At 41.8% G+C, this 26,203-nt stretch overlaps 1 protein-coding gene across 2 annotated transcripts in view; it reads right to left on the reverse strand.

Moving 5' to 3' along the window:
* Positions 1 to 477: 477 nt before the first annotated feature.
* The window catches only part of phactr3b (phosphatase and actin regulator 3b), an 86,164-nt gene continuing 60,438 nt past the window's right edge, over positions 478 to 26,203 (reverse strand). For both annotated transcript variants that reach the window (XM_034090159.1, XM_034090160.2), the window contains exons 9-13: positions 5,381 to 5,436; positions 3,452 to 3,513; positions 2,735 to 2,875; positions 1,420 to 1,496; positions 478 to 991 (exon numbers count right to left, since the gene is read on the reverse strand). In XM_034090159.1, the coding sequence (XP_033946050.1) occupies positions 976 to 991; positions 1,420 to 1,496; positions 2,735 to 2,875; positions 3,452 to 3,513; positions 5,381 to 5,436 (352 nt within the window). In that variant the 3' untranslated portion in view covers positions 478 to 975. The remainder of the gene's footprint in view (positions 992 to 1,419; positions 1,497 to 2,734; positions 2,876 to 3,451; positions 3,514 to 5,380; positions 5,437 to 26,203) is intronic.

A 26,203-nucleotide genomic window follows, 5' to 3' on the forward strand; every position in this document is an offset into this window, starting at 1 on the left:
TCACTATATGCGGATGATTATTTTAACTGTTTGCTTAAATCATGGTTTCTCATGCCGATTATCACCAATTTGTCTTTTGTATATTTAGTATATATATCAAGAGCCCACTTGGTTTGAGGCTTTGCTGATTTTTGTACGGCTCTAAGATCACATCAAAATAAGTTTTGCTGCTTTCCGATGGGTTGTTTTTTGGTAAATTGCTTTTTCCCCACGTCATGATTTTAATGTGAACACAGCAGCAGCCTCAGGTAGAGAGCTGGAAAGCAGACGGGTTATTTAAAGGCAATAAAGTGTATGGATCATTTAAGGACTGTAGTTTTAAAGATGTTTCCCAAATGTTTTCATAAGTGAAGAGATAGGCACATAGTTGAATAGCATTTGAATGGGAAGGATGCTGTCAATAAAGGCAGTTTCAACAGTACATCCCTTTTAAAAAGATTTAAAAAACACCACAAATATTCACCACACAAGACGGAGTGTTTGTTAGAAATTGAAAACCTGTATTGTGCAGACAATAAATAGTGCTTACAAAGGGAATTCTGTCTTTCACACAGACAAGGTTTCTGTTTACATCGTTGATATGAAACGCATCACCATCTGAATCAGTGGGACTCACACACATCTCTCGGGTGTGACTACTGAAACTGGAGCGGGACTGGGAGTCGACTGTCACATGCACATCCCCCCCTTCGTGTGGCATCAAAAAGAACGTCTTTCAAAAGTTTACAAAAAGAAGTCTCTGCTTGTCTATGGCGAACGCCTCGCTCCTCGGACAACATGGAGGACGGGTTCAGGAGGTTTTGTCTTCTGAGCAGAAATCCCCGCGTACCGGCAGCTCCGTTTCGAGAGACATAGCCTCCAAAGTTGGCTGGAAACGAATCCCAGGATCGCCCACTAACTGCGGGCCGGGCGCTGGAAGACTGCATCTCCACTGACAGAAGCACACATCAGCAACTCTTCACAGAAGAAACCTTGCTATGGCCGGTGAAATCTGCAAAAAGAGAGGGTAAAAAGGGTGAGTGCGAGGATGAAATATTCACACAGTAAGGCTTCATCAATCAAAAGGTCTATTAATAGCGCAGCGGACAGTGCAGTAAATGGCCGTAAGTGAAAAAAGGGCCCTGCGTAAGCACAACCGAGGCTAATTCAGGTTTTTACATTTTTTTTAGCTGGTGACACTTTTGACGAAAGCAAAACGCAAGCTAAATATATCCGGACATTCATTATAGTTGAGAGGTGGTGCAACTCTCGTCTCAAGGGGCCTGGTGGCAGCTATATTTAAGCCCTACTCTGCACCCATTGATGTGAAACTTGTACAATGCACCTTTGTGTCATTTCACAAAGTCACAGCGACCCTTTTAGACATCAGCCACCAACAATAAAGCCAGAAAAGAGAAGAAAAGGACAGTAATAACCCACCTCGTCAGATGCTTGCTCGAGGTGTGGACTTCCATCTCGGTACTTTTGAACTCGTTCAGCTCCTTTCGTATCGCCGCCTGTAAAAAAAAAGCAACATGAAGCATGAGCACAGGTGGGAGAAGAACTATGATGCTTTATTAAAGTAAAAGAAGAACAGTTTGGTCTTAATGGGACTCTAAAATTCTAATTTTCAGTTTCATATCAGTATGTCGTGTCTCTACTGGGACATGTCTCCATGCTTTAATGTTCAAAAAGCTCTTTATTTTTTTCATACTGCCTGTGCTGCAGCCCCTCTTTTCACCCTCTGTCTGAAACCAGAGCCCAGTCTGCTCTGATTGGTTAGCTGGCCGGTTCTGGTCAACCGCTTAGAGATGTCCCGCCCCTTAGCCTATCACTTAAAATGTGTTGGAGCGCTAGCCAATAGAAGCGCAAGTGTAACGTATTGATGTCACAATGTTATTATTATCAGAACGGAACATGTTAGCATTTAGCATTGGTAGTTTGTCAGTGTGAGAACATTTTAGAGAACATATTGGGTTGAAAGGTAGTAAAGTACTGTCATAATGTCATATAAGCACATCAAGTAATTGTATATGTAAACATGTAACTATGAGTGTTAAATAAATGTAGTGTGGTAGAAGTATAAAGTAGCATTAAATGGAAATACTCAAGTAAAGGACAATTATGTCAAATAATACGTAAGAATGGTCTTTGAGTAAATGTACTTTACAACACTGAGCACAGGTGTTTCCCTTCAAACGGGCGTGATATCACTCAGGTGGTGAAGCTCGCACGGGACTGGAGAAGCATCTGCTGTTAGCTTTAATGGGCTTAACGTCAAAGACAAGGTGGTGCTGGAGGTTTTATAGAAAGGGGTTCTGCAGGGTTGTCCAACTTAAAGAGGTTTTAAGACTTTTTTATAACCATATTGGAAGTAATTTACTACTTGGTTTATGATCATTTTAACATATATGTGAGATCCTAGCTTATTTTGGCAGTACCTGTGCCTCACACTAGGTGGCACTGTGAGTCCCACTGTTAACATTTTGTATTATTATATGGTTTTATTGTCATATGCACAAAGCTACAGTGTAGAATTGGCAATGAAAATCTTATGACCTGAGCTCCAACAATGCAACATATATAATAAAAAAACACAAAATAAAAAGTAGTGCAAAAAGTCTACAGAGATGCATAAGACTTTGTCTGACCTGCAGACACAGGTACACTTCTCAAACAAACCAAAAAGTCAGGATATGGACCCTGAATATACATTTTGTACTACTTTTAATATCTAAAAGGCTTTGTTTCTTACCTTGTCAGAGGCGGACAGGCGGGTCCAGGGTTTGTCGGCCCGCCTGTCGTAGTCCTGAGCTTTTGCCACTTCCACATAGTCGCTGAATCGGATCAGGATCTTCCTGTCCCGCAGCTCGTCTACTGTGGGTCTCTGGTTCAGCTGGAAGACAAAGAAAATGTCAGATCTCATTATCTTATCAAAGCAAACGGCCACAAACGAGACTGGGCTGGGCAACATCATTGTGATGTAATATCTGTAGGTATTTAAACCTTTTGGTCGACTTTTAAAGACGTTACATTCGGCTCGGTCAAGCTTGGAATTTTTTTCATAGACCAACCGACAATCAATTACTTTTTTATTATAATGAAGTTGCGATTAGTTGCCTGTTTCCACTTATTATTTGCTTTAGACATTGTAAAGCCCCCTTAGACGATGATTTGTGTGAGTCATTTCTCATATTGGGCTTTACACAGTAAACAAACATGGTTGAATTTGACATTTAAAAAAATCTGATTATTTAGTGAAAGCATCAATGGTCTACAATATTATCAAAATATCAATAATCGAGATAATTGGTCAATGAGATTGTGAACTAAGATGTATTTCATAATGCCCAGCCTTACAAAGAGATTGGTGGTAGAAAGGACATATTAAAAAACAGCAGAAGCAGGTTGGGTATGAAGCGTCTGTTAATGTGAGAGCAAATAGAAAGGTAATGTCCGTGCCGCTGCTCACCTTTCTGTTGAGCCGCTGCTTGATTTCTCTCCTCTCCTCCTGCTCCGTCTGGTCATTTCTTTCTGTTGACGCAAACAAAAAAAGACAAATATTATAACAAAAAGTCAGAAGAAAATGAGTTCATTAAATCAATACACAATCCCCAATGGTTATTTAAAGAGACGAGACAGTAGATGAAGTCTGCACAGATAATGTGTGTTTTAATCTCATCAATACTCAGAGTGAAGAAGTGCTGAGGACAGAACTGACCTCAGATCAGTGCTGCATGTTTGTTAGAGAGCGGGTGGATTACAGCTTCTATAGAGTGGTGCAGGAATGAGTTCTTAAACCAGGACACTAGTTACAACGTCTGGTTCCCTCGTCTCAAAGTGTTTTTCGATGCCTGAAATAAGGTCTGCGGTTTAGACAAATGTAAGAATGTGTAATGTCTTGTTCTACCCTTGGTATGAACCGGTGAAAGTCCAGAGATTCTCGGTATCAGAAAAAAACGGCCGTCGCTAACAAGTGACAAAATAAACGATTTAACGTCATCACGCTGAACATTAGCCACCGTTAGCTTAGCGGTTGTGACGTGAAGTAAAACATCTCATTGTTTTTTTGTCGAGGCAGCCCTTGCGAGGCTAACTTCGGAGTCGGCCTACAAATATGTCGTTGCTGCACCACTCTACGGGATTAATCTTTATTAAATACAGCAGAAATATCTCTAGAGGCCACTTCACTTATTCTTAATTGCGCTCTTGTTTTCATTCTTGTAAACATGTTGATCTTGTTTGTTAGCTTTAAACGAGTCTGGCACCAAATGATGTGCATATCTTTGAAAGAAGGTGTTTCTGGGGAGGACACTGAGCGACTGCATGTGTCACTCAGTCAGGTCAGCCTGAACACATGTCGCTGTGCAGAGACGCTGAGAGACGGACAGCTGGCTCAGACCCTTCATTCCTCACACGGCTGTTTCATCATAGTTCTGTATCAGGAACGAGATGCTCCTTACTGGAGATCACTTTTTAATTCATCTGTTTTCTTATTTTATCTTCATAGCATTAGAAGTGTTACGATCTGACACCTCCTGACACAAGTTGAGCTTTTCTCCCGAATACAACAGTGTGACTACGAATTATTAAAGACTTTGGAGCTCAAATGATTCGTCGATTATCAGAAAACGTTTTGTCATATTTGATAAATGTCGTTTTTCAAACAGAAAAAGTGGAAATAGCGAACATGTATTACATATTCTCTCATTTCAGCTTCAATATGAGAATATTGTGTGCTTTAATTTGTCATAATATCAATACAAAGTTAATTATCTTTAGTATTTGGACTTTAGGTCGTCCTTTGAAGACCTTTCTTTGCTTTGATTAAATACAACAATATTAAAATAACTTATAACTTGGACGACAGTCAAGTACCAAGTTTCAATGAATACAGTAGAGGACAATGATTTGGGGGATTTGTGGTTAAAAATGTATAGTTTTGGAATATGTGTCTTGCAAATATATAAGAAAATCATTTTATTGATAATTAATCTGCTGATATTTCTTAATTGATTGATACATTTAGAACATACAAATTAAACTCAATCAAAGCAATGATATGGAGAACTGCTCTTGTGTTGTTGTTGTTTTTTTTCATTAAAACTTCTTAAACAAAAGCAGTGGACATCCATTAAGCCCCCATCACAATAGTCACTAAAAGATATTAAAGTGTAACCATGTTTTCTTAAAACGGAGAAACGTCCACATCAAGTAAAATCATGCCCACGTTTTCAAAATAAAAGCATATATTTTGGACATAAACACACGTATTTTCAAAATAAACACACACAAGACGTCCCATTACGAGATGTGTACACAAACAGACAATTGTGCTGTCATGGGAGAAAAACGTAATGATAGTAATTGTTGGATAATGACATAAAGCTCCATCTCTTACGCTTTAAGATGTTCCGGCTCTCCAGCTCCTCCACGGCCGGCCTCTGGCTCAGTCTCCTGCGGAAGAACACCAGAATTACGTTCTGGACCATCTCTCCCTCCTGGACCTCCTGTATCCAACACCCCCTCCTCGGCACAAAGTCCTTTCCCCGACTAATACTAAAAGCACTTCGGGAACTTAACCCGCTGTCCAAAGTACCAAATCCCGCACATCCAAAGCGCAAACACCGCGTCCCAACCGGAGTCCAAATTAGTTCTGCTATAATGACATTGAAAGCTCCATATCGGGAAATAAAAGTCCGGTCGCGCGCTTAATATCGCGCCGCAGACAGAGCCAGTTTGGTGAAGAACAGAGGAAGAGTTTCCCTCGGATGCGGAGTTTAGATAGAGATGTAGTCCCGGTGGAGAGTGGAGGATGCTTCGCTGAGCGAGAGGAGCGGTGAGTGGCGCGGGGAGAACCGCCTGCCTGCTTTAAACACCATGAGCAACACACTCATGTGAGGGGGAGGGAGGGGGGGAGATCCCGCTGCTCACACACACACACGCACGCACGCATACATGCACACACACACACTTGCTGCTGCAAAGGAGAGCTGTTTTGATTCAACGCTGTTTTATCAGAAAACACAGAAGGGATGTTGATGGTAGTTTTTTGTCTTATTTGTATTTAACATTCTGTTTTATGATCTATTTTTACATTGTAATTGATGTTAGTCGATCTGTAACACCCCCTAAGACACATGTGTTTTATGAAAATGTTTACCTTGAATGTGTACTTTTTATATTTTGTATTAATGCGTGCTTGCCTCTTTATTTAATATGTTGAATCTACAATGTTGCCTTTTATCTGACTCTTTCTTTGCTCTAACAATATTAAAGGGGCCCTATAAAGCTCATTTTCAGGTTCATATTTATATTTTGTTCTGGGACATGTCTCTGTGCTTTAATGTTCAAACATCTCTTTATTTTTCTCATACTGCCTGTGCTGCAGCACCTCTTTTCACCCTCTGTCTGAAACCAGAGCCCATGTCTGCTCTGATTGGTTAACTGGCCAGCTCTGTTGTGATTGGTCAACCGCTTAGAGATATCCCGCCCCTTAGCCTGCAATGTGGAAAAGACCCAAAAAGCAGAATTAGACCTCTTTTATTTCCCCACAATGGGACGAAAAAGGATTTATCTTTCTGATTAGATCTAAACTCCCCTTTCCATATTCTAAGTATTGCACATACAGTGTATTATGTAACGCTGTAGTAAACCGAGCATGGTTTCAGAGAAAACAAATATGAAGCAGATACACTATCTCTTATTAGACAACAGATAAAGCGTGATAAGATAATGCCTTAATATTGGCGGGTGTGATCACGGCAATCGATCGTGTCTGTTGTTATTCAAATCTATACCAGGGAAGCAGGAAATACATCCTGAATATACTGAGAGATAAGACACACACACACACACACACACACACACACACACACACACACACACACACACACACACACACACACACACACACACACACACACACACACACACACACACACACACACACACACACACACACACACACACACACACACACACACACACACACACACACACACACACACACACACACACACACACACACACACACACACACACACACACACACACAGGAAAGCCTTGAACAGCATGTTAGGTGTTTTTCCTTGATGACCTGAATGATGACTCATGGGTGTTAGAATGCGTGTGGTGTATTGAAATGAAAACAAACAGGCTGTTGTTATTTGCATTTGCATTTTCAAGATAACCTGAAGTTGTAGATTCTGCACCCCACCCCCAACCACACACCCACTGACACTCAATATGCCTCACAGCTGTCAAAACAGCACCGGATTCCAACGGGAAACAACTCTCAGATTTCCTCACAGGAGAATATTAATTCAGCTTAATTTGTTCACGTTATCCTACGTTTGTTTCACGAAATACTGCCTGAAGAAACGATGAATTTATCCCGTTGTGTTATTCTGTAATAAAAACATTTTCGAGAAATAAAAGTGCTGTTTTTTTACTTTGATTTAAATCACATGGGTTTGAATCACTTTTGAGACAGACAGACAGACAGACAGGCAGACAGGCAGACAGACAGACAGACAGACAGACAGACAGACAGACAGACAGACAGACAGACAGACAGACAGACAGACAGACAGACAGACAGACAGACAGACAGACAGACAGACAGACAGACAGAGAGACAGACAGACAGACAGACAGACAGACAGACAGACAGACAGACAGACAGACAGAGAGAGACAGACAGACAGACAGACAGACAGACAGAGAGACAGACAGACAGACGAGACAGACAGAGAGACAGAGAGACAGACAGACAGACAGACAGACAGACAGACAGACAGACAGACAGACAGACAGACAGACAGACAGACAGACAGACAGACAGACAGAGACAGACAGACAGACAGACAGACAGACAGACAGACAGACAGACAGACAGACAGACAGACAGACAGAGAGACAGAGAGACAGAGAGACAGACAGACAGACAGACAGACAGACAGACAGACAGAGAGAGACAGACAGACAGACAGACAGACAGACAGACAGACAGACAGACAGACAGACAGACAGACAGACAGACAGACAGACAGACAGACAGACAGACAGAGAGACAGACAGACAGACAGACAGACAGACAGACAGACAGACAGACAGACAGACAGACAGACAGAGAGACAGAGAGACAGACAGACAGACAGACAGACAGACAGACAGACAGACAGAGAGACAGACAGACAGACAGACAGAGAGACAGACAGACAGACAGAGACAGACAGACAGACAGCGACAGACAGACAGACAGACAGAGAGAGAGAGAGACAGACAGACAGACAGACAGACAGACAGACAGACAGACAGACAGAGAGACAGACAGACAGACAGACAGACAGACAGACAGACAGACAGACAGACAGACAGACAGACAGAGAGACAGACAGACAGACAGACAGACAGACAGACAGACAGACAGACAGACAGACAGAGAGACAGACAGACAGACAGACAGGCAGGCAGACAGACAGACAGACATATCTAATTAGTGTAATGATGCATGTAAATGGTCTGCTAAGGCTAAACTCCCTTAGTTCCCTGCAGAGGGAGTTTCTCTCCGACACATCCCCCCTGCTCCTTTGCTTTCTTCCAGAACATAGTGACATCCATTTGTAACACTGGCGCTCTTATTGGCTCGCGCTCCAACACATTTTTAAGCATGAAGCAAGTTCAAATCTCATTGGAGCACACAAGACAAATACAAACATGAAAATGAACATAATAAAGCTCCTTAAAAGTCCTTCTATCTATTCCTACTTTTTATGAAGTTATCTTAAAGTTTTCCTGCAAAAACTAAATGTACTACTTACTAATTCCTTTTCTTTATGGCGGTCATGTTTGAGCGGGAACACCATGGTGTTACAAAGTTGACTAAATCATCCAAAATGCAATGAAAGTGGTGATCAGCTATTCTATATGTTCACATGTCTCCTGTGAAGGATACCATGAAGCCTGAATGCAATCGAATGAAAACAAAAAGTGTTGATTGATGAAAGCAGTAAATCGGTCAGATTTGACCCGAAGACAAGGAGGGTTAATAAAACAAAATAGTTAAATGGATGAGTAAACCCATATTGTTGATATACTGCATATTCTCTCATGATGTTTGGGCTAAATTAATCGTTCAAATGAATGTACAACTTTTTCTCAACCAATACAGTTTTCTAAATGTAACAAAAGAAAAAGAAGCAGTCTGCAGATGTGACCACGTTTAGATTCACCCACGCAATGTTGAGCTCACGAGTGCAAAGAACAACCACTCCCTGAATAAACATGATAAATAAAGATAAGTCACGACTCACTTGAGAGAAAAGGTAGAAGCTCTTAATAAAATCCACTTTTCGAATCAACCAGAGAACGGTCAGACCAAGACGTATTCACACTCTAATGTTGAGATGACCCTCTGATTCCAGCGGCAGATATTACCTCAGGTGTTGTTCTGACCAGCGTCGGAGCTTACGCTGCTGACCGGGAAAGAGACACAACACTTATTAGAACATCGTGTCTTTTTTGGAGCAGGACACCCCCCTGAACCTCCAATGTATTGCGGGTGACGGCACGTATCATCTATAAATGGTCAACACGAAGCCTAAAGTAGGACCTGTCCTCCTGAAATTGCTCTTCCTACGTCTAGTTAGAATAATCGTGACGGGGATTTGACCATCTATGATTTAGGCTGGATTACTAAACAAAATTATTTATACCGGAACAAGAAATTCAGTTTTCTGACAACTTTTTCTATTCAGGGCTTCAAGGCTTCAACACTATTGCGGGAAGATAACAGTGATAGATAACATTTGTTTTATTTCAAAGGCGAATTTAAAGAGTTAAATTAGAGGATCACAACACTTGGTTGAGGATTAGGAAAGATTATTACATTGCATTTAGCTGACGCTTTTATCCAAAGCGACTTACAATAAGTACATTCGACCAGGAAGACACAACCTTGAAGAAAACAGAATCATAAAGAACATCAGGTTTCATAGAGCCAGTCCTTTATTAGTATATAAGTGCTTTGTTAATAGTTCTATCGCTCGAAGTGGAGTCGAAAGAGATGAGTTTTCAGTCTGGAAGGTGTGTGAGCTTTCTGCCGTCCTGATGTCAATGGGGAGCTCATTCCACCATCTTGGAGCCAGGATAGCAAACCCACGTGTTTCTGCTGATGGGAACTTGGGTCCCCCTCGCAGCGAGGGTGCAGCGAGTCGATTGGCTGATGCAGAGCGAAGTGCACGTGCTGGGGTGTACGGTTTAACCATGTCCTGGATGTAGGAAGGGCCAGATCCATTCGCAGCATGGTACGCAAGCACCAGTGTCTTGAAGTGGATTCTAGCAGTTACTGGAAGCCAGTGGAGGGAGCGGAGGAGCGGCGTGGTGTGGGAGAATGTAGGAAGGTTGAAGACCAGACGAGCCGCTGCATTCTGGATGAGCTGCAGAGGTCGGATGGCACATGCAGGGAGACCAGCCAGGAGGGAGCTGCAGTAGTTTAGGCGTGAGATGACGAGAGCCTGGACCAGAACTTGCGTCGCTTTCTGTGTCAGCTGGGGACGCATCCTCCTGATGTTGTAAAGCGTGTATCTGCAGCAGCGGGTTGTAGCAGCGATGTTTGCAGTGAAGGACAGGTTGTTCTCTAGGGTCACACCCAGAGTCCTTGCAGTCGGAGTCGGGGAAACAACAGAGGTGCCGATGTTGATAGTCAGGTCAAGAGTGGGACAATCTTTTCCCGGAAGGAAAAGCAGTTTATTTTTTTCAAGGTTGAGCTTGAGATGATGAGCGGACATCCACTGAGAGATGTCAGCTAGACAAGCAGAGCTGCGTGATCATGGCTACGGTGCACAACACCCAGCTTCTTAACGTTAATCAAATCAGCCGTAAACCAATTAAATACAATGCAGATCAAACCAGTAACAAAACAGAGTTTGGTGAGTTCTTGAAGTAGCACGACATCATGGTAAGGTGCATGGGAAGTAAGGCTTTTACTGTGAGAATAATTATCTGCCTAGTCCTCCTTGTCTCCAAAATAATTGAGCAGAATAAAACGAGTAAAGAACAATGAATGAAGCTATGTTATGTAATCAGTGTTTCTCCCCCAGTATACAGCAACAACAAGTTGAGTTACAAGTTAGTTTTCTCTGATAACTTAAGATCTATACGTCTGATGAATAAAATCCTAAAGTATATTATTCAAAACGACCAAGAACGTGTGTTGCAAAACTTGATATCAATTATATTTCTAACAGACAACCAAAAAGACGTGTGCAAACGGGATATGAAACGATTACAGGCCACTAACTGAAAAGGACTAGCACCTTTATTAAAATGAATGACTTCTATTGGTTAACCTAAGAACTCAATAATATACTATAACATAGGTCGTTTTCCGACTTATTAACGTGAACATGTCAATTCTGTAGGCCAAGATAAAACTAGTTTGAGATTTCAATGGGCATCTGCGTATTCCAGGGAAATATCAATACCAGACCAGACACAACAATACATTTTAAAGAACTCCAATTGGGATCCGACAATAGCAAAGACATAATAATGGAAAATATTTGATAAACCTCAACATATTGCCCACAGCCCTGAAAATAATGACTGGGCACATGACACCTATATAGGACCCATCTAAATGAAGCCTTCTGCCCTGTGACTGGGACCAGTTATGAAATGGGAGCATTGACGTGTCAGTGCTGGGCGCCGAGGGGAGTCGATGTGCTAAATGGAGCAGAGCTATAGTAGGATGTGTGGTCTGCAGCGGAAAACATTTCAGGTCAATAGCATTTGCTTCAGTTCACAGAGTGTATTAAATCCGCTGAAGCCACTCTCTTAAATCCATGAAGACGCACCAACTCTAACCCCAACCGTCTCTTACATGGTCCGGTTAGGTTCTTTGGATCATAAGGAAAAACAAAAACCCAAATATCTTGAAAGTTAGAGTGAACCAGACTGTTTCTGTTCTGCCAAACCATCCTAACAGGCCTTTAGTCACAGCCTACTGCATCCATTTGCATTTACTGCCCTATCCGTCCCCTACTTGGTCAATTTAGGTTCGTTGGATTAAAAAACCCTAAATATCTTCAAAACTAAAGAAAGTCAGCCTGTTTTTATTTAACCCTAACCCTAATTTCCACTTGACAAGAACTCCCCTAACCCTCACCTCTTCTACATGGTCAGTATATGTTCTTTGGATTATATGTAAAACAAAACCCAAATATCTGGAACACTACAGTGAGTCAGCCTGTTTCTGTTTTGCCAAACAGTCAAAACGGGGTTTAAGGTACTGCCGAAATTACTCCCCTAACCTAACCGTCTTCTAGTTGGTCAATTTAGGTTCTTTGGAGAAAAACCCCCCAAATATCTTAAAAACTAAAGAAAGTCAGCCGTTTTTATTTTGCCATACAATCCTTACGTGCAATAAGTTACAGCAAATTGCGTTTCACACGTTCCCCTCGCCTTAACCCTAACCCCCCGTCCACACAGCGGCGTGCGCTGAAGCTTGCCGGCGGGCGTGTCTGAAACTCGACCAACAACCAATCGCATGAATCTCCCGCCCCTGACACACAAGCAGTGGTTTGATTGGCTAGAGCTTGTACTGGCATACGATTCGATTGGCTGACCGCCGAGGCGTCAAAAGTTGAACATTGCTCAACTTTTGCAGCGAGCCACGCCAGCTACGCTCCGTGTCGCTTCCCACGATGCATTTCGGCTAAAAGTGACGTCACCCCATTCAAAGTGAATGGTGAAGCGTCAACGCACGGCGCTGTGTGGACGGGCCTTAACCGTCTTTTACACGGTGCTTTGGATTATATGTAGAAACAAAACCCAAATATCAAAGCGAGTCAGACTGTTTCTATTTTGCCAAACCGTCAAAACAGGTACTCCCCTAACCCTCACCTCTTCTACATGGTCAGTAGATGTTCTTTGGATTATATGTAAAGACAAAACCCAAATATCCTTAAAGCTAGAATGAGTCAGACGCTTCCTGTTTTGCCAAACAGTCCTAACGGGCCTTTAGTCACAGCCTCCTGCAACACTTGGTGCTCCACTTGCCGTTCCTCGTTGTTGCAGAACTCTCCAGCGTGTCAAAGCAATGAGCTGCCTCTGAGAGCAGGTACTGATGGGAATGTCAGCCCGCGAAAAGAGGAGGAGAATGGGATGAGTGTGGATGCTACTGCCCACCGAAGTGTGTTCTAATCCCTCGTTTCTTCCCTTCTCTGACCGAGATCGAGGATGTGAAGCGCGGGACGCCTGGAGGATGGGGGATGCAGTTCGGAAGTAGTTGCCAGGAATAATTAAAGCAGGGGTGTCCAAACTACGGCCCGCGGACCATTTTGAATCAGCCCTCACTCAGCAAATGTAAAACGTATAATGACTTAAGTATAATAAACCTCTGCTTGTCTTACATTGCACTTCTTAAATATATATGTTCAAATATATTACACAGTATTCATGTGTTAATAAGCCCAATCTTCAAATAAATTCAGCCAATTAAAGTAACATATATAAGTTGATGAGAAAAAAGCCTTGAAATCTACCCTTCATATTTCCTCTTGCTATCAGCAATCGGAAGCTTCTGTTTTAAGGAATGAGCTGCCAACAAAATAAATGAAACCCTGTGGAGAGCTGCGAGTGGTTTTATTGTTAGTATCAAGCCTTTTCAAGTATCAACAACAATTTACCTACATTTGATAGATTTGTCCAACTTATAACTGAATTTACGAGGCAATATACTTCTAGTGAGTGGCCCCGCCCTTCGTATATATGTTTCTGTGTGTGGCCCTCGGTGAAAAAGGTTAGGACATTAAAAGGAACTCTCTTTAAACTATCAGAAGCTCCACGTTTATGTAACTTGGTTGAAGTGTTGACCTGGATGTCTACTTTACTATGTCACATGCATATGAAAGGCTTAGGAAAATACTGCTTCGATATATATTTCCTGCATCATCTCACACTCGACGGCATCCGTCAGTAACATTATAGATGTGAAAAATCTCAGCAAATCACTCAAGAGCCTTTCAACTGCCCTTTAACTCTCCCTCTGTTCAAAGGTGCGCTGTGCTATTGATGATAGATGAATGGGACACATTCAAAGACTCAGACATGAAACCAAGAATCAATTCTGTATCAGGCCATTTTTTTTTGTCTCCAAAGCTTTGGCCTGTAGCGCAGGTTCGACAGATCAAGCGGGGGATCGTGTCTGGTTCTCGAACGTCCCGCTGGTGCACAGTGTGGAAGAGGCAGCTTCAAATAGCACGAGAGGATAGGTCAGTATACACGAGACTTTAACACTGAGCGAACGCTAGGTGACTGCACATAAGCTATGACCTTTTGCAATGAAGAAACTATAAGCTAAAGCTACATTATGTGACAACGAGAATCGAAGTGTACCAATAATAAGAATCAGGAGGCAGTGATACCTGGAAGTCAATGTTAATGTCAGCATGCAATAACACTTTTAGCCATGTTCATCAAATTAGTTTAGCATGCTAACATTTGTCAATAAGCAAAAAAAGGCAACTGCACACTATTTCTGATAATGAGAGTCCTTGAAGTTGAAGTATTTTGCATCAGAAGGTCCATTATTACAAGACTTGTCACTCGGAGCAACCACAGATAGGTTTGTCTGACATGCTAAGGGTGCAAGAAGACCACAAATAGAAATTCAACATCATCAAAGCGTGGACATGGTTTCTGTACCAAATGCCATGGCAATCTATCCAAATATTGGACTTCATGACGGAGCTTAAGAGAAGAAACTACCAAAGTGGTCCATGAGCTTTTGTACCTAATTTCATGGGTGGTCCGAAGGGTTTCTGTTATCTGGTATTTACCATGTGTTTGTTCTCTTCAGTCAATGTCCTATTGGAATACATTGAAGAAGCTTTTGTTTAGGGATTGTGTTGGATCAGTTTTTGAACATATCACAGCGAAACATTTCAAACAACAATCTCACCAACATCTTGAGACTACACTACGGTATGTAAGGTACCAAGGAACCGCCAGCTGCTAATTGCAAAACAAACTCTAAAAACCAGGTCATTAGGTCCTTTTCTGTAAATCAATAGTTTAATTTGATTTCTGTAAAAGAAGAATAGAAGGCATGTTTGTATAGCGCACCACTTAGGCGCATACGCATTTTCCGCAGTAGTCTTTCATTGATTATAGTGGAAGCGAAGTCTTACAGCAAAGGCTTCGCAAGTGGAATTTCCTGCAAATCGACATACTAGAGCAGGGGTGTCAAACTCAATTTCACCACGGGCCACATCAGCATTATGGTTGCACTCAAAGGGCCGGTTGTAACTTTAAGACTATATAAAAATACATATATAAATATATCATATATATGAAATAATGTTATTGCCTCTGCATTGGATTATCATCGGATAGGGTAATAACTTCATAATTAACTACGTCTGAAAGCAGAAGTCTAGGGCAAATAAGGGGTCTCTAGGGTCTTTTCAGTGCGTATGTCCCAAAATGATTTAAAAAGAAAAGCCAAATTCTGGAGAAAAAAGAAATAGAAGTGACATTTAGAAATAAAAATCTAATTCTGAGAAAAAGGAATTCTATGAAAAAATGCATATTTTGAAGAAAAAAAGGCAAATTCTGAGAAAAAAGTCATATTTGAGATGCATTGTGGGACATGTAGTTTATGGGCAACGTGCTTCTGTAGCATGTAACCGTATAATAAACATATTATATTCTTTGCAAGCTCTTGTGGGGCCACATAAAATGAAGTCGCGGGCCGAATGTGGCCCCCGGGCCTTGAGTTTGACACCCTGTACTCCAGTATGAAGATGTTATTCATTATATAGCCTGCCTGTCAATAGTTGTACTGCTCAGTAAACACTGATAATATTTGACTGGAATTTCCCCCTTTAAACTTTCAGGACCAGACCGGCACCAATTTTGTATCGAATGGAAAAACCCTGCACCCCTGCTACCCTAGAGCAATTCAGCTGAGTGTCTTATCTGTTCAAAGTACAATCACTTCCCTGAGAGGACTGAACAAACATTGATTTCTTAAACAATCAACATCCATTAGCCGACATGGCAGATGTACCCAGTTTGAAAATCAATTCAGTTTGCATAACGAACACTGTTACAGTCGACTGGTAGTCACTACTGGTGATGGAAACATTCCTGACAGGCAGAAGGTATTGTTTATTTATATCCTGGAAAAGCTAACAGTGGGAGACGAGAGACGAATCCAACCACATAATGTCGTGGGTCTCATCTTCTGATAACCTATGATCTACCCCTAAAGTGGCGTGGGGGTTAGAAGCGAAGAGAAATAACCACCACTGTGCAGTGAGTGGGTGCCGAGGCTTTGAGTCTTCTGACGTTTCAATTAGAGGGTACTCTCTTTTAGATCCCAGGAAAAAAGGCCATTGTATAACGTTAATTACTGCGCGTGGGACAGGGAAGGTCTACGGTGGTGACAACATGTTATTTGAGGATTTCACTGCATGCTATATATGTGCAGAGTGTGTCATCCGGAGCTTACAGTTCTCCAAGTGCTTTACAATATCTGCCAACTCCAGTCCTGTAATTGGATTGACGCCCGGCTGTGAAGGAATGAAAGGCACCAATAGAAACCACAGAGACAAAAACTACTCGCGATTATTTTAATCCTCAGCTGACGTGTGTGACGTTTCAAGACGCCAACATTCGGCAATACTGAACTCTTTGTTTTTAAAATAAGAAAAGAGGGACTGTTGTTTAACACAAATACTTTTATACTGTAACAGGAAACCAAGCATCGTCTTGTGTTATGGAGGCAGCACTTTGCTTCAGGGGGGGCGGAGGATACTCCATAACTCTCTGCACTCTCCAGTTAACAAAACCCAAACCTGCTGTGGGTCAGAACCACTAACGGCATTATCTAAAACAAGGGGGTCAAACTCAATTTCATCGTGGGCCACATTAGAATTATGGTTGCACTCAAAGGGCCGGTGGTAACTTTAAGACTATATAAATATACATAGGTAAATATATATAGATAACATAATGTATAATTTTACAATATTTCCTCTGCTTTGGATTATTATCGGATAGGGTAATAACTTAATAATTAACTACGTCTGAATGCAGAAGTCTCGGGCAAATCATTGCAAGTCTCTTCATTGCGTATGTCACAAAATGAGATGCATTGTGGGACATGTAGTTTATGGGCAACGTTCTCCTGTAAAGCGGCACGTAACATTATAATAAACTTATTATATTCTTTGCAAGCTCTTGTGGGCCACATAAAATGAAGTGGCGGGCCGGATTTGGCCCCCGGGCCTTGAGTTTGACACCCCTGATCTAAAAGGAACAAAAACTGGGGTCCAAATGCTGGTCTGGAAACACACGGCAAGGGCTTGCATTACATTTACACTTTAATTAAAGGGGCTCTTTAATACTTTTTGGGGTTTTCCCTTTGTAGTGATTTATATAGTTTGTTTGCATGTAAATGGTCTGCAAAGGTCGAAGTCTCACACCCCCCTGCCTAAAATCGCTCCATTTGACTCCTTTGTTTACTTCCAGAACATGGACATTTGTGTGAGAAATGGTCATAACTATAAGTTATTTCAATGAAGACCCTATTAGACCCTCACTCCTGTGTGTACTTTGGTAACATACAGTAGTGCCATCACTATATAACCCTTGCACTTATATTGGCTCGTGCTACAACACATTGAACGTGAAAGGCTAAGGGGCGGGACTTGTATATGCAGTCGACCAATCACAACAGAATCGACAATCTAACTAATCAAAACAGACTGGACCTTTTTCAAAATCACATCACATTTCACACGTCACATAAATACAAAATACAAATATAAACCTGAACATTAGCAGAATCTTGATGTTACACTCCCAGTCGAGTCTTAAGTCTCTGTTGCATCAGACTCCTCACTGTTGCGTGTTATCAGAGTTCACTGGCCTTGCTGAGTTTTCCCGCCTGCAGGAGGGTGAAGAAAGGGGAACCCCAAGCGGAGCACGCATTCATATTTCATGGCGTCTGAAACCTATTACGAAACTGAAAAATATTCTCTGCAGCTCCAGAGGAAGTTGAGGCCAGCGGTCTGACAGCCTTGGTTGCGTGGAAACGGCTATTGAATTTATGAATTTGAAAGGGTTCAAAGATCGTGCCTCAGAGACAAGAGGGCAGACAGCTCTTTGATGCAATTATCAATACAGCCTCGAGCTCCTTCTGCTTTGAAACTTATATCTTTCTGACCTTGTTGACGGATATCAGCGTGTCCAATTATTTTCCGTTTAGTCAAATTGTTCAGGGTGATAAAACAACGGCAATGAGCTGCACTTAAAGGTGGGGTAGATTCCCTTCAGGAACACTTTTTGTTATATTCCATGGAATGCTCTTAACATCCCGATAGCAATGAATACATTAAATGCTTTGACAATAAATCCATAACAATTATACCAGTTTTTGGCAATCATCGCTAAAATAACTGGATGGCCTACCTCAGGGGTTCCCATACTTTGCCATGCCAAGGACCCCCATATAGCATGATCCTCTGGCGGGGACCCCCCTGTTGCAAATCTTTTTTTTAAATGATGTGTACAAGTGCCTCCCGATGGAGCATGCAGTGTGTTGCCACTACCTTTGGGGCCTTCTGCCTGATCGAAGCTGTCACTCCGCTTTCTTTGCCTGTCATCGCCCCACTGCCCCATCTGAACACACACCCACACCACGAGACCAGTCCGTTTGAGATGATGTACTCATCTAAAACTTGGAAGAGGTCTCTTCCTGTGGTCCGACCTTCCAGTGCTTTGCAAAATAATATTTCCTCAACAAAGTTGTCTTCTCATCCAGCGGCAGAGCGAAATATTCACTAGCTCTCACTTGCTCCAAAAGCTGAGCAGATTTTCACTCTCAGTAGCGGCAGCTCGATTCTGATTGGCTTGAAGGGCGGTCGTGTGATTCAAAAACACAAAATATGAAAAGATTGGCATCAAAGGACACAGATTGATAGATATGCAGTTATTAATAACATCTAAAAAAAAAAAGTCGTGGGGGGCCCCCACTTTGAAAAACAATGGCCTACCTGCCTGTCAGCCTTCCATCTAGTGCACAAACGTATCTCGTGCACTCATTGGTCATGTGCGCGTTCGTGTGTGTTGGAGGAGGGGCTCTGAGAGGAAGTCTGAAGGAAGGGGCAGATTTTTTTCGGCTGCGTACTTTTAAATTCTAGCGCGCTCGAGCTGGTTTCTCCATTCTTACCTACCCTACCTTTAAAGACAAACGATGGGATTCCTGAATGCTAATCTGCTGTCTTGCACTCAGCTGCTGCATGGAGAGTTATTTATAGCTCCTGGACAGCAGCTGTGTTGAGTCGCTGCGTCTCGATGCACACAGTGAATTGTGGTGTCAGCACAAATTGGTCGATGTGACACAAATGTGCAATTATTTGTTCCCACAAGGAAAGTGTCCAAAACTGAGTGGGCTCTTCACCATCACTGCTGGTCTCTTCAATTACCCATCGCTGCTGTCTCTTTCTGCTGACTTTAGGGTTTTAACCATACAGATATTTTGCGGGGGAAGACACAGGGCGAAGTGATAATCTGGTTGAGTTAGACCCTAATGAGCACATTTGAAATGGGAAGAGCCGAAGCAGAGATTTTAACTGGTTAAAGACTTGCTGTTGTATGCCTCCACCAACCAGTGAAGAGGCAGTTTACATCCATGTCCGTCCAACACTTTTTCATTTGATCCTATTGGCCATTACTGTGAAATGGTCTAATTTACATACAAATTAATTAAGCATTTCAGGCAAAACCCTATTAGATCCTCAGGGCTTTGTTTACTTCGCTACTATTGGCTAGCGCTCCAACACATTGTACATGATAGGCTAAGCAGCGGGACATCTCTAAGCGGTTGACCAATCACAACAGAGACGGCCAGCTAACCAATCAGAGCAGACTGGGCTCTGGTTTCAGACAGAGGGTGAAAAGAGATGCTGCCGCACAGGCAGTATGAGAGAAATAAAGAGCTTTTTGAACATTAAAGCAGGGAGACATGTAGAGACACTACATACTGATATACACCTGAACATCAGCAGGAGAGGACTCTTTAAAGTAGAGACACTACATACTGATATACACCTGAACATCAGCAGGAGAGGACTCTTTAAAGTAGAGACACTACATACTGATATACACCTGACCATCAGCAGGAGAGGACTCTTTAAAGTAGATACACGACATGCTGATATACACCTGAACATCAGCAGGAGAGGACTCTTTAAAGTAGAGACACTACATACTGATATACACCTGAACATCAGCAGGAGAGGACTCTTTAAAGTAGAGACACTACATACTGATATACACCTGACCATCAGCAGGAGAGGACTCTTTAAAGTAGAGGCACTACATACTGATATACACCTGAAAGTAAGCATACAGTAACGGAGCGTCCACACTACAGCTTCAAAAAAAGCTTGGAGCTGGGCGTGTCTGGAGCTTGGGGATTTTATTCAAGCAACACGACCAACAACCAATCACATGAATCTCCCGCCCCCGACATACAAAGCAAAAAACCCCGGGGATTGTATGGGAGCAATATATATATAAACTCCCCAAACAGGCGAAAACCTACCAGTTTCCCCCACTGTCTCTGCCACCTCCCTCCATGCCTGGTTCCTCCGGTTTGTATCCCGGTAGGTGAAGAGGGTCTGGTCATACAAAACCGGGTGATTTGCTACGGCGATAGTTAGTTTCTTTTTTTGAAATATAGAACGGCGGGATATCTCTCCCAGCTTAGACGCGGTTTGATTGGCTACGGCTTCAGCTGTCAGATTTTGGGAAACGGGATTTGATTGGCTGGCACTGGCTACTCCGGCGTCTCCGGCGTCAGAAGTTGAACATTGTTCAACTTCTGACGCCGGAGACGGACCGCTCTGCTACCCATAATTCAGTTCGGCGAAAAAGCGAGGCTACGTGACGTCACCCCATTGAAAGTGAATGGGCAGATTGGAGTTTTCGACGCTGTAGTGTAGACCCTCTTCTTATCTTCCCTTTATATCCCTGCCCATTACAATAGAGGTTTGTCCTCTAAAAACGGACGCAAAACATTTCTCCCGTGAGATTCAGAGCATGATGCCTTAGTGATGTTTAACTAAGTCATCAGAACTTAACAGAGGAGGATCTGCAGCAAAACCTCAGCGGTGTAATAAAGGAAGGTCTTCACAGTGTCATCTTTATATAACAATGTCCTCAGCTGAGGGCACAAACCTAGGATGCATACAACAGAGAACAGAGCACACAGATGGAGATCATTGCAGCAAACAGTAATTTTATTTTATTAATCTTTAGTCTAAGATTTTCTCTCTCTTTGATCCATTTAGATAAAAACCTGTCTGAAAATGAGCTGATCAGATTTTGGCCACTTCATGATGTCATAACGATGTTTTGTCTTGTGTAACCATTAGCCCCCCCCCCCCCACCTTATCAGTTGAATCTCCTCCTAGAGCAGTGGTTCTCAACTGGTCAGGCCTCGGGACCCACTTTTTACTTGGTCAATAAATCGCGAACCAACATTTTGAAGCACTTTTTGAGGCTATTCAACAAAAAAACGTGCTGTAATATATACGCTTTTCAGCATACAATATTAACTAAAGTGAAGTACAGTGGATATATCCCTTATATCCCTTCACAGAACTATGCTTTAAAAAAAGTTTTAATGAGATGATGGAATCAAAGCTGAACTATATAAAAAGGCACACATGCTGAAAACCCAACCCAAACAGGGGGTCTGGGGGGATTCTCCCCCAGGAGATTTTTAGAAATACTAACAACTATGCATTCTGGTACTCTCTGAGAAGAGAATAAATAAATCTATTACTAGCTACCCGACATATTAATAATATGTTATGCCATTGTTTGTTTTTCACTTTGTTCTGACATCTTGAAGAGCAAAGAGGAGATCTCACTCCCTAAGCGTCCAATAGCGACGTTTGGTCAGTGTCCGTGGCGTCCAATTGTGACGCTCCTAGGCTCCTTCAGCGTCATAAAGGGACGCAAATAGCTTTCAACTGATTTAAATGTATTCCCATCTGCGTCGGGATTTGACGCTCACGGCATTCGTTTATGTCGGCTGCCCTTAAAGGCAATGTGAGCGTCCATTCCCATTGGATAACGGAGAATTGTACACCCGGATGTAAGTATTCCTCTTACTGTCGATTGATTTCACAATGATATCTGCACTACTCCTCGACTAAAAAACACCAGATTATCCTTGTTAATTACACAACATTGATTGGTTTAAATTGTGTGCAATGCTTTTGTATTTTTCCCCTTCGATTCGGAGAAACAAATATTTTTTCTGAGTAAAGGATGGCAGAAGACACTACACTACCCAGAATCCCCAGCTATCGTTTGGACTACACCATGTGCTCTGTTTGACAAACCCCGTTTTTTTCACCATTCATTCCGATGGCTGGCGTCTATGTCACATGATCTTCAAATTTCTCCCTGCAGAAAAAGAAAACATGGCCGAACTTCGTTTTATTCTAGGTGGAAAATGTCTATTTTAGAGTTAGTTTGGCCATTAAAATGCGTTTTGATGTCATTTGATGCGAGAAATATGAGTTGTTATTTCAGATGATGTGTGCAGTGGATGTACATGATCTTTAGTTTGCTAGTTATTACGAAGATTACTTCAGGAAATCGCGACGTTTTCATTGTTACCAAGGTGGTTTCTAGGGACGCTGCTATCGATATTATTTCTGTTATGTTGTGTAACTGTTTAATGGTGTTATCTTTATTGCTACCCCCTTCCCCGTCAATGTATAGTGTTGGTCCACAGCGCAAACATATTAGTTTAACAAAATCCGCATCTAAAGATAGCCCACGTTATTTTCCCCTGTGCAATTCCAGTCTCACATCTCACAGCACATCGTCATTAACAAATACCGGAAACAGACCGAAAACATTTAAAAAAAATAATAATAATACTTTATTCCGAGTGTGCTTGCTTTTCTCTTTGAAAGTCATCACATAACGGCATTGTAATACACGGTTCGGCTGCATTACATATTACATATCTGCCGTAGTTCTGTATTTATAGCGCCCTGATGAGAAGACCTCTAGACCAGTGGTTCCCAAACTTTTTGTGCCCAAGGCACACCAAAGGACAAGTAAAAATCTCAAGGCACACCTATTGTGCAAAATAGCCCTTATAACACGTGTTATCACTCATATCATGTAAAATATCTGTAAATGTGCATAATTATTTACCAAATAAAAAAATAAAAACTATATTACTCATGAAATATTTATTAACAAAATATTTCAGAAATTAATTTGAAACTTTATCAAATTAGGCTTCATCAAAGCAGCAACACACTCATTTAAACCAGACAGAGAACGCCAACTCCAGAGATGGGGTCATTACTACAAAAATGTAATATATTACATATTACTTTTTTTTAAAAAGTAATATATTACACTACTTCGTTACTATCTACATAAAGTAACTCACCGAGCACGTGCGAACTGCGCATGCGTGAGTGGCAATAACTTTCCTTACCAGCAGGCGGCGGTAGTGTGTATTTGTCATTCAAACCAGGCAATAACCGGAAGACAGAGAAGAAGAACAGACTCCGTGATATAAACAAAAAAACATGTGTTCTTTGCAGGTGTTTGTTGAGGTTTTACGTGGTGTTTACAGCAGTGGATAACAGCTTCTGGCCTGGACACAGTTTGCATCTCACCGTCACATTCCTGTCTATTCTTCGGACGAACTCAAAAATAATGGGCATACCCCCACCCCTCGAAAGTTATCGCTGACTCAGCCATGTTTATGCAGCACTGCATGTGGAGATGTGGACGCGCAAGTCGCGCAGATTACGTACATATAAACCTACAAAGTACTGATACCCTATAGTAAATTAAAAAATAATTATTTTTGTGTAGTTGTATATCGCAATAATAACGTATGGTTGTCACAAAATCCCACGGCACACCCGGACTTGACTCACGGCACACCAGTGTGCCGCGGCACACCATTTGGGAACCACTGCTCTAGACAAACATGAGGAACTGAAAACGTGACGTGGATCATAAATATATCAGCCATTAAACAACATCTTACATTTCTTTTCACACAATACGTCTCCTTGCAGTATCAACACTAATTCGGCTCACTTTTATATTTGATCCAGTTGGTAGATAGTATTTACACCATAAAGGTGCACAGCTGATATAAAGGGACACCTAGTGGTTAAAGCATGTTATTGAATTTAATTATTTTTATTATTAGATATTAATAGGATCCCTATAAAGTATATTCATTACTCGTTATTCTCTACTAATTGTTAATTAAATACTGTATGTAATGACTATTTTGCACATCCCTTTCAAGATTTCAATATTTTCTAAGGTTTATTGACATATCATATAGGCCTACACAACTGTGGTGTAGTTCTGCACTGAATGAAAAACTTGGATCGCAGGTTCCTCAACAGTGCATTACAAGACATCTATCAATATTTGTGCATACCTCCAGCAATGTTAACTATGTTGAAGCACTTATTTTAACTGATATTATACATAATGTATTATACTCTTATAAGATGTATGTAGATATTTCATCTCCGGCCTTGTCAGTTATTGAACAATCAATAAATAAAGAACACAGAATTGTTAAATATAAAACACAGAATTTGTGTGATTATACTAAATGATTTTCAAATAAACACACCTGCATATTTAACTGCTACACATGCTGATGTAACGCAAATGTTCCAACTTGGGATCAATAAAGTATATCTTATCTTAAGCTGATTGATGGCTACTGCCATATTTGCAAAATGTGCCTCTGAACCTTGACAAGTGCATGTTTCAGGCTTATCAATTAATGTAATGTAATGTTATCACAGGGGTCACACACATAAGACCAGCTGTTAAATAAAGCTCTTCTGACCTTAGCTGGCATGTGGGTATATATATTAATGCTGCCCATAATGGGCACAAGCAATTTTCACCCATTTATTAATTATATGTTTTAAATGTGAGTGTTTCCTGTCCCCTAAACCTCCAGGGATGTACACAGTTTAATACGGGCAACTTATTATTATGGGAAATACGTCTTTTAAAACTACAACTCCCAGTAGAGACGTGCCATAGAGAACATGTTGCGAAACAGAATAGCCAGCATGTGTATTTCTGGGGACGGGGTGGGGGAGGGGGGACGCGGTGGACCCGTTCAAATCCAGTTTTGGACAGTCTGCCGTGGTTCCATCCCATTTCAAGTGCTGTTCGAGAATCGGCTTAACCCTCGGAGCACACTCTCCAATCACAGAGCTTGAGGACTATCACGGGGTTTGTCAACAGAGCACATGGCGTAGTCCAAACGATAGCTGGGGATTCTGGGTAGTGTAGTGTCTTCTGCCATCCTTTACTCCTGGGAATGGACGCTCACATTACCTTTAAGGGCAGCCGACATAAACGAATGCCGTGCTTCCATGAGCGTCAAATCCCGACGCAGATGGGAATACATTGCAATCAGTTGAAAGCTATTTGCGTCCCTTTATGACGCTGAAGGAGCCTAGGAGCGTCACAATTGGACGCCACGGACACTGACCAAACGTCGCTATTGGACGCTTAGGGAGTGAGAGTGTGTTGGTGTGACTTACTTTAAATTGTGGGTAAGGGTAGATAGCTCCCATTGTTCTGTGACCTGTCAGTCATCAAACCGGGGGTTATATTTCATTATGTGTTCATTTATATCTGAAGTTGTACCCATGGATGTATAAAGAAGAGTTCTACCGCAAAGTTATTCTTTGTGGGGACTTCCCGCAACAATCTTGATTCTGATTGGCCAGAAGACTCGAAAAAACATCAGCAAAGATATTTTATTGAGAAGATGATCACTACGTGACAGAAGTTTTCAAACCCGTTTATGGTCTCCGGTACTTTCAGTCCAACGCCGACTGCATGCACAGCGTTAGAAAATCAGGCCTTCAAAATAAAAGTTTTTTTTTTTTCACTCACACATCCGCATCCCACTTCAAACGGGTCCGCGACCTACTTTTGGGTCGCGACCCACCAGTTGAGAACCACTGTCCTAGAGCACCATTGTGTTCTTTTTAAGCCCCTGTCACACTGTCCCGAAATTGACACCCGATGGACACACGATAAAGGAAATGTTCAAATTCGGCTGTGATCGTAGCAACATCGGGCCATTCGTGAGGGCATC

This window comes from Pseudochaenichthys georgianus, chromosome 8, assembly GCF_902827115.2.
Source record: "Pseudochaenichthys georgianus chromosome 8, fPseGeo1.2, whole genome shotgun sequence".
NCBI classification, from domain to species: Eukaryota; Metazoa; Chordata; class Actinopteri; order Perciformes; family Channichthyidae; genus Pseudochaenichthys; species Pseudochaenichthys georgianus.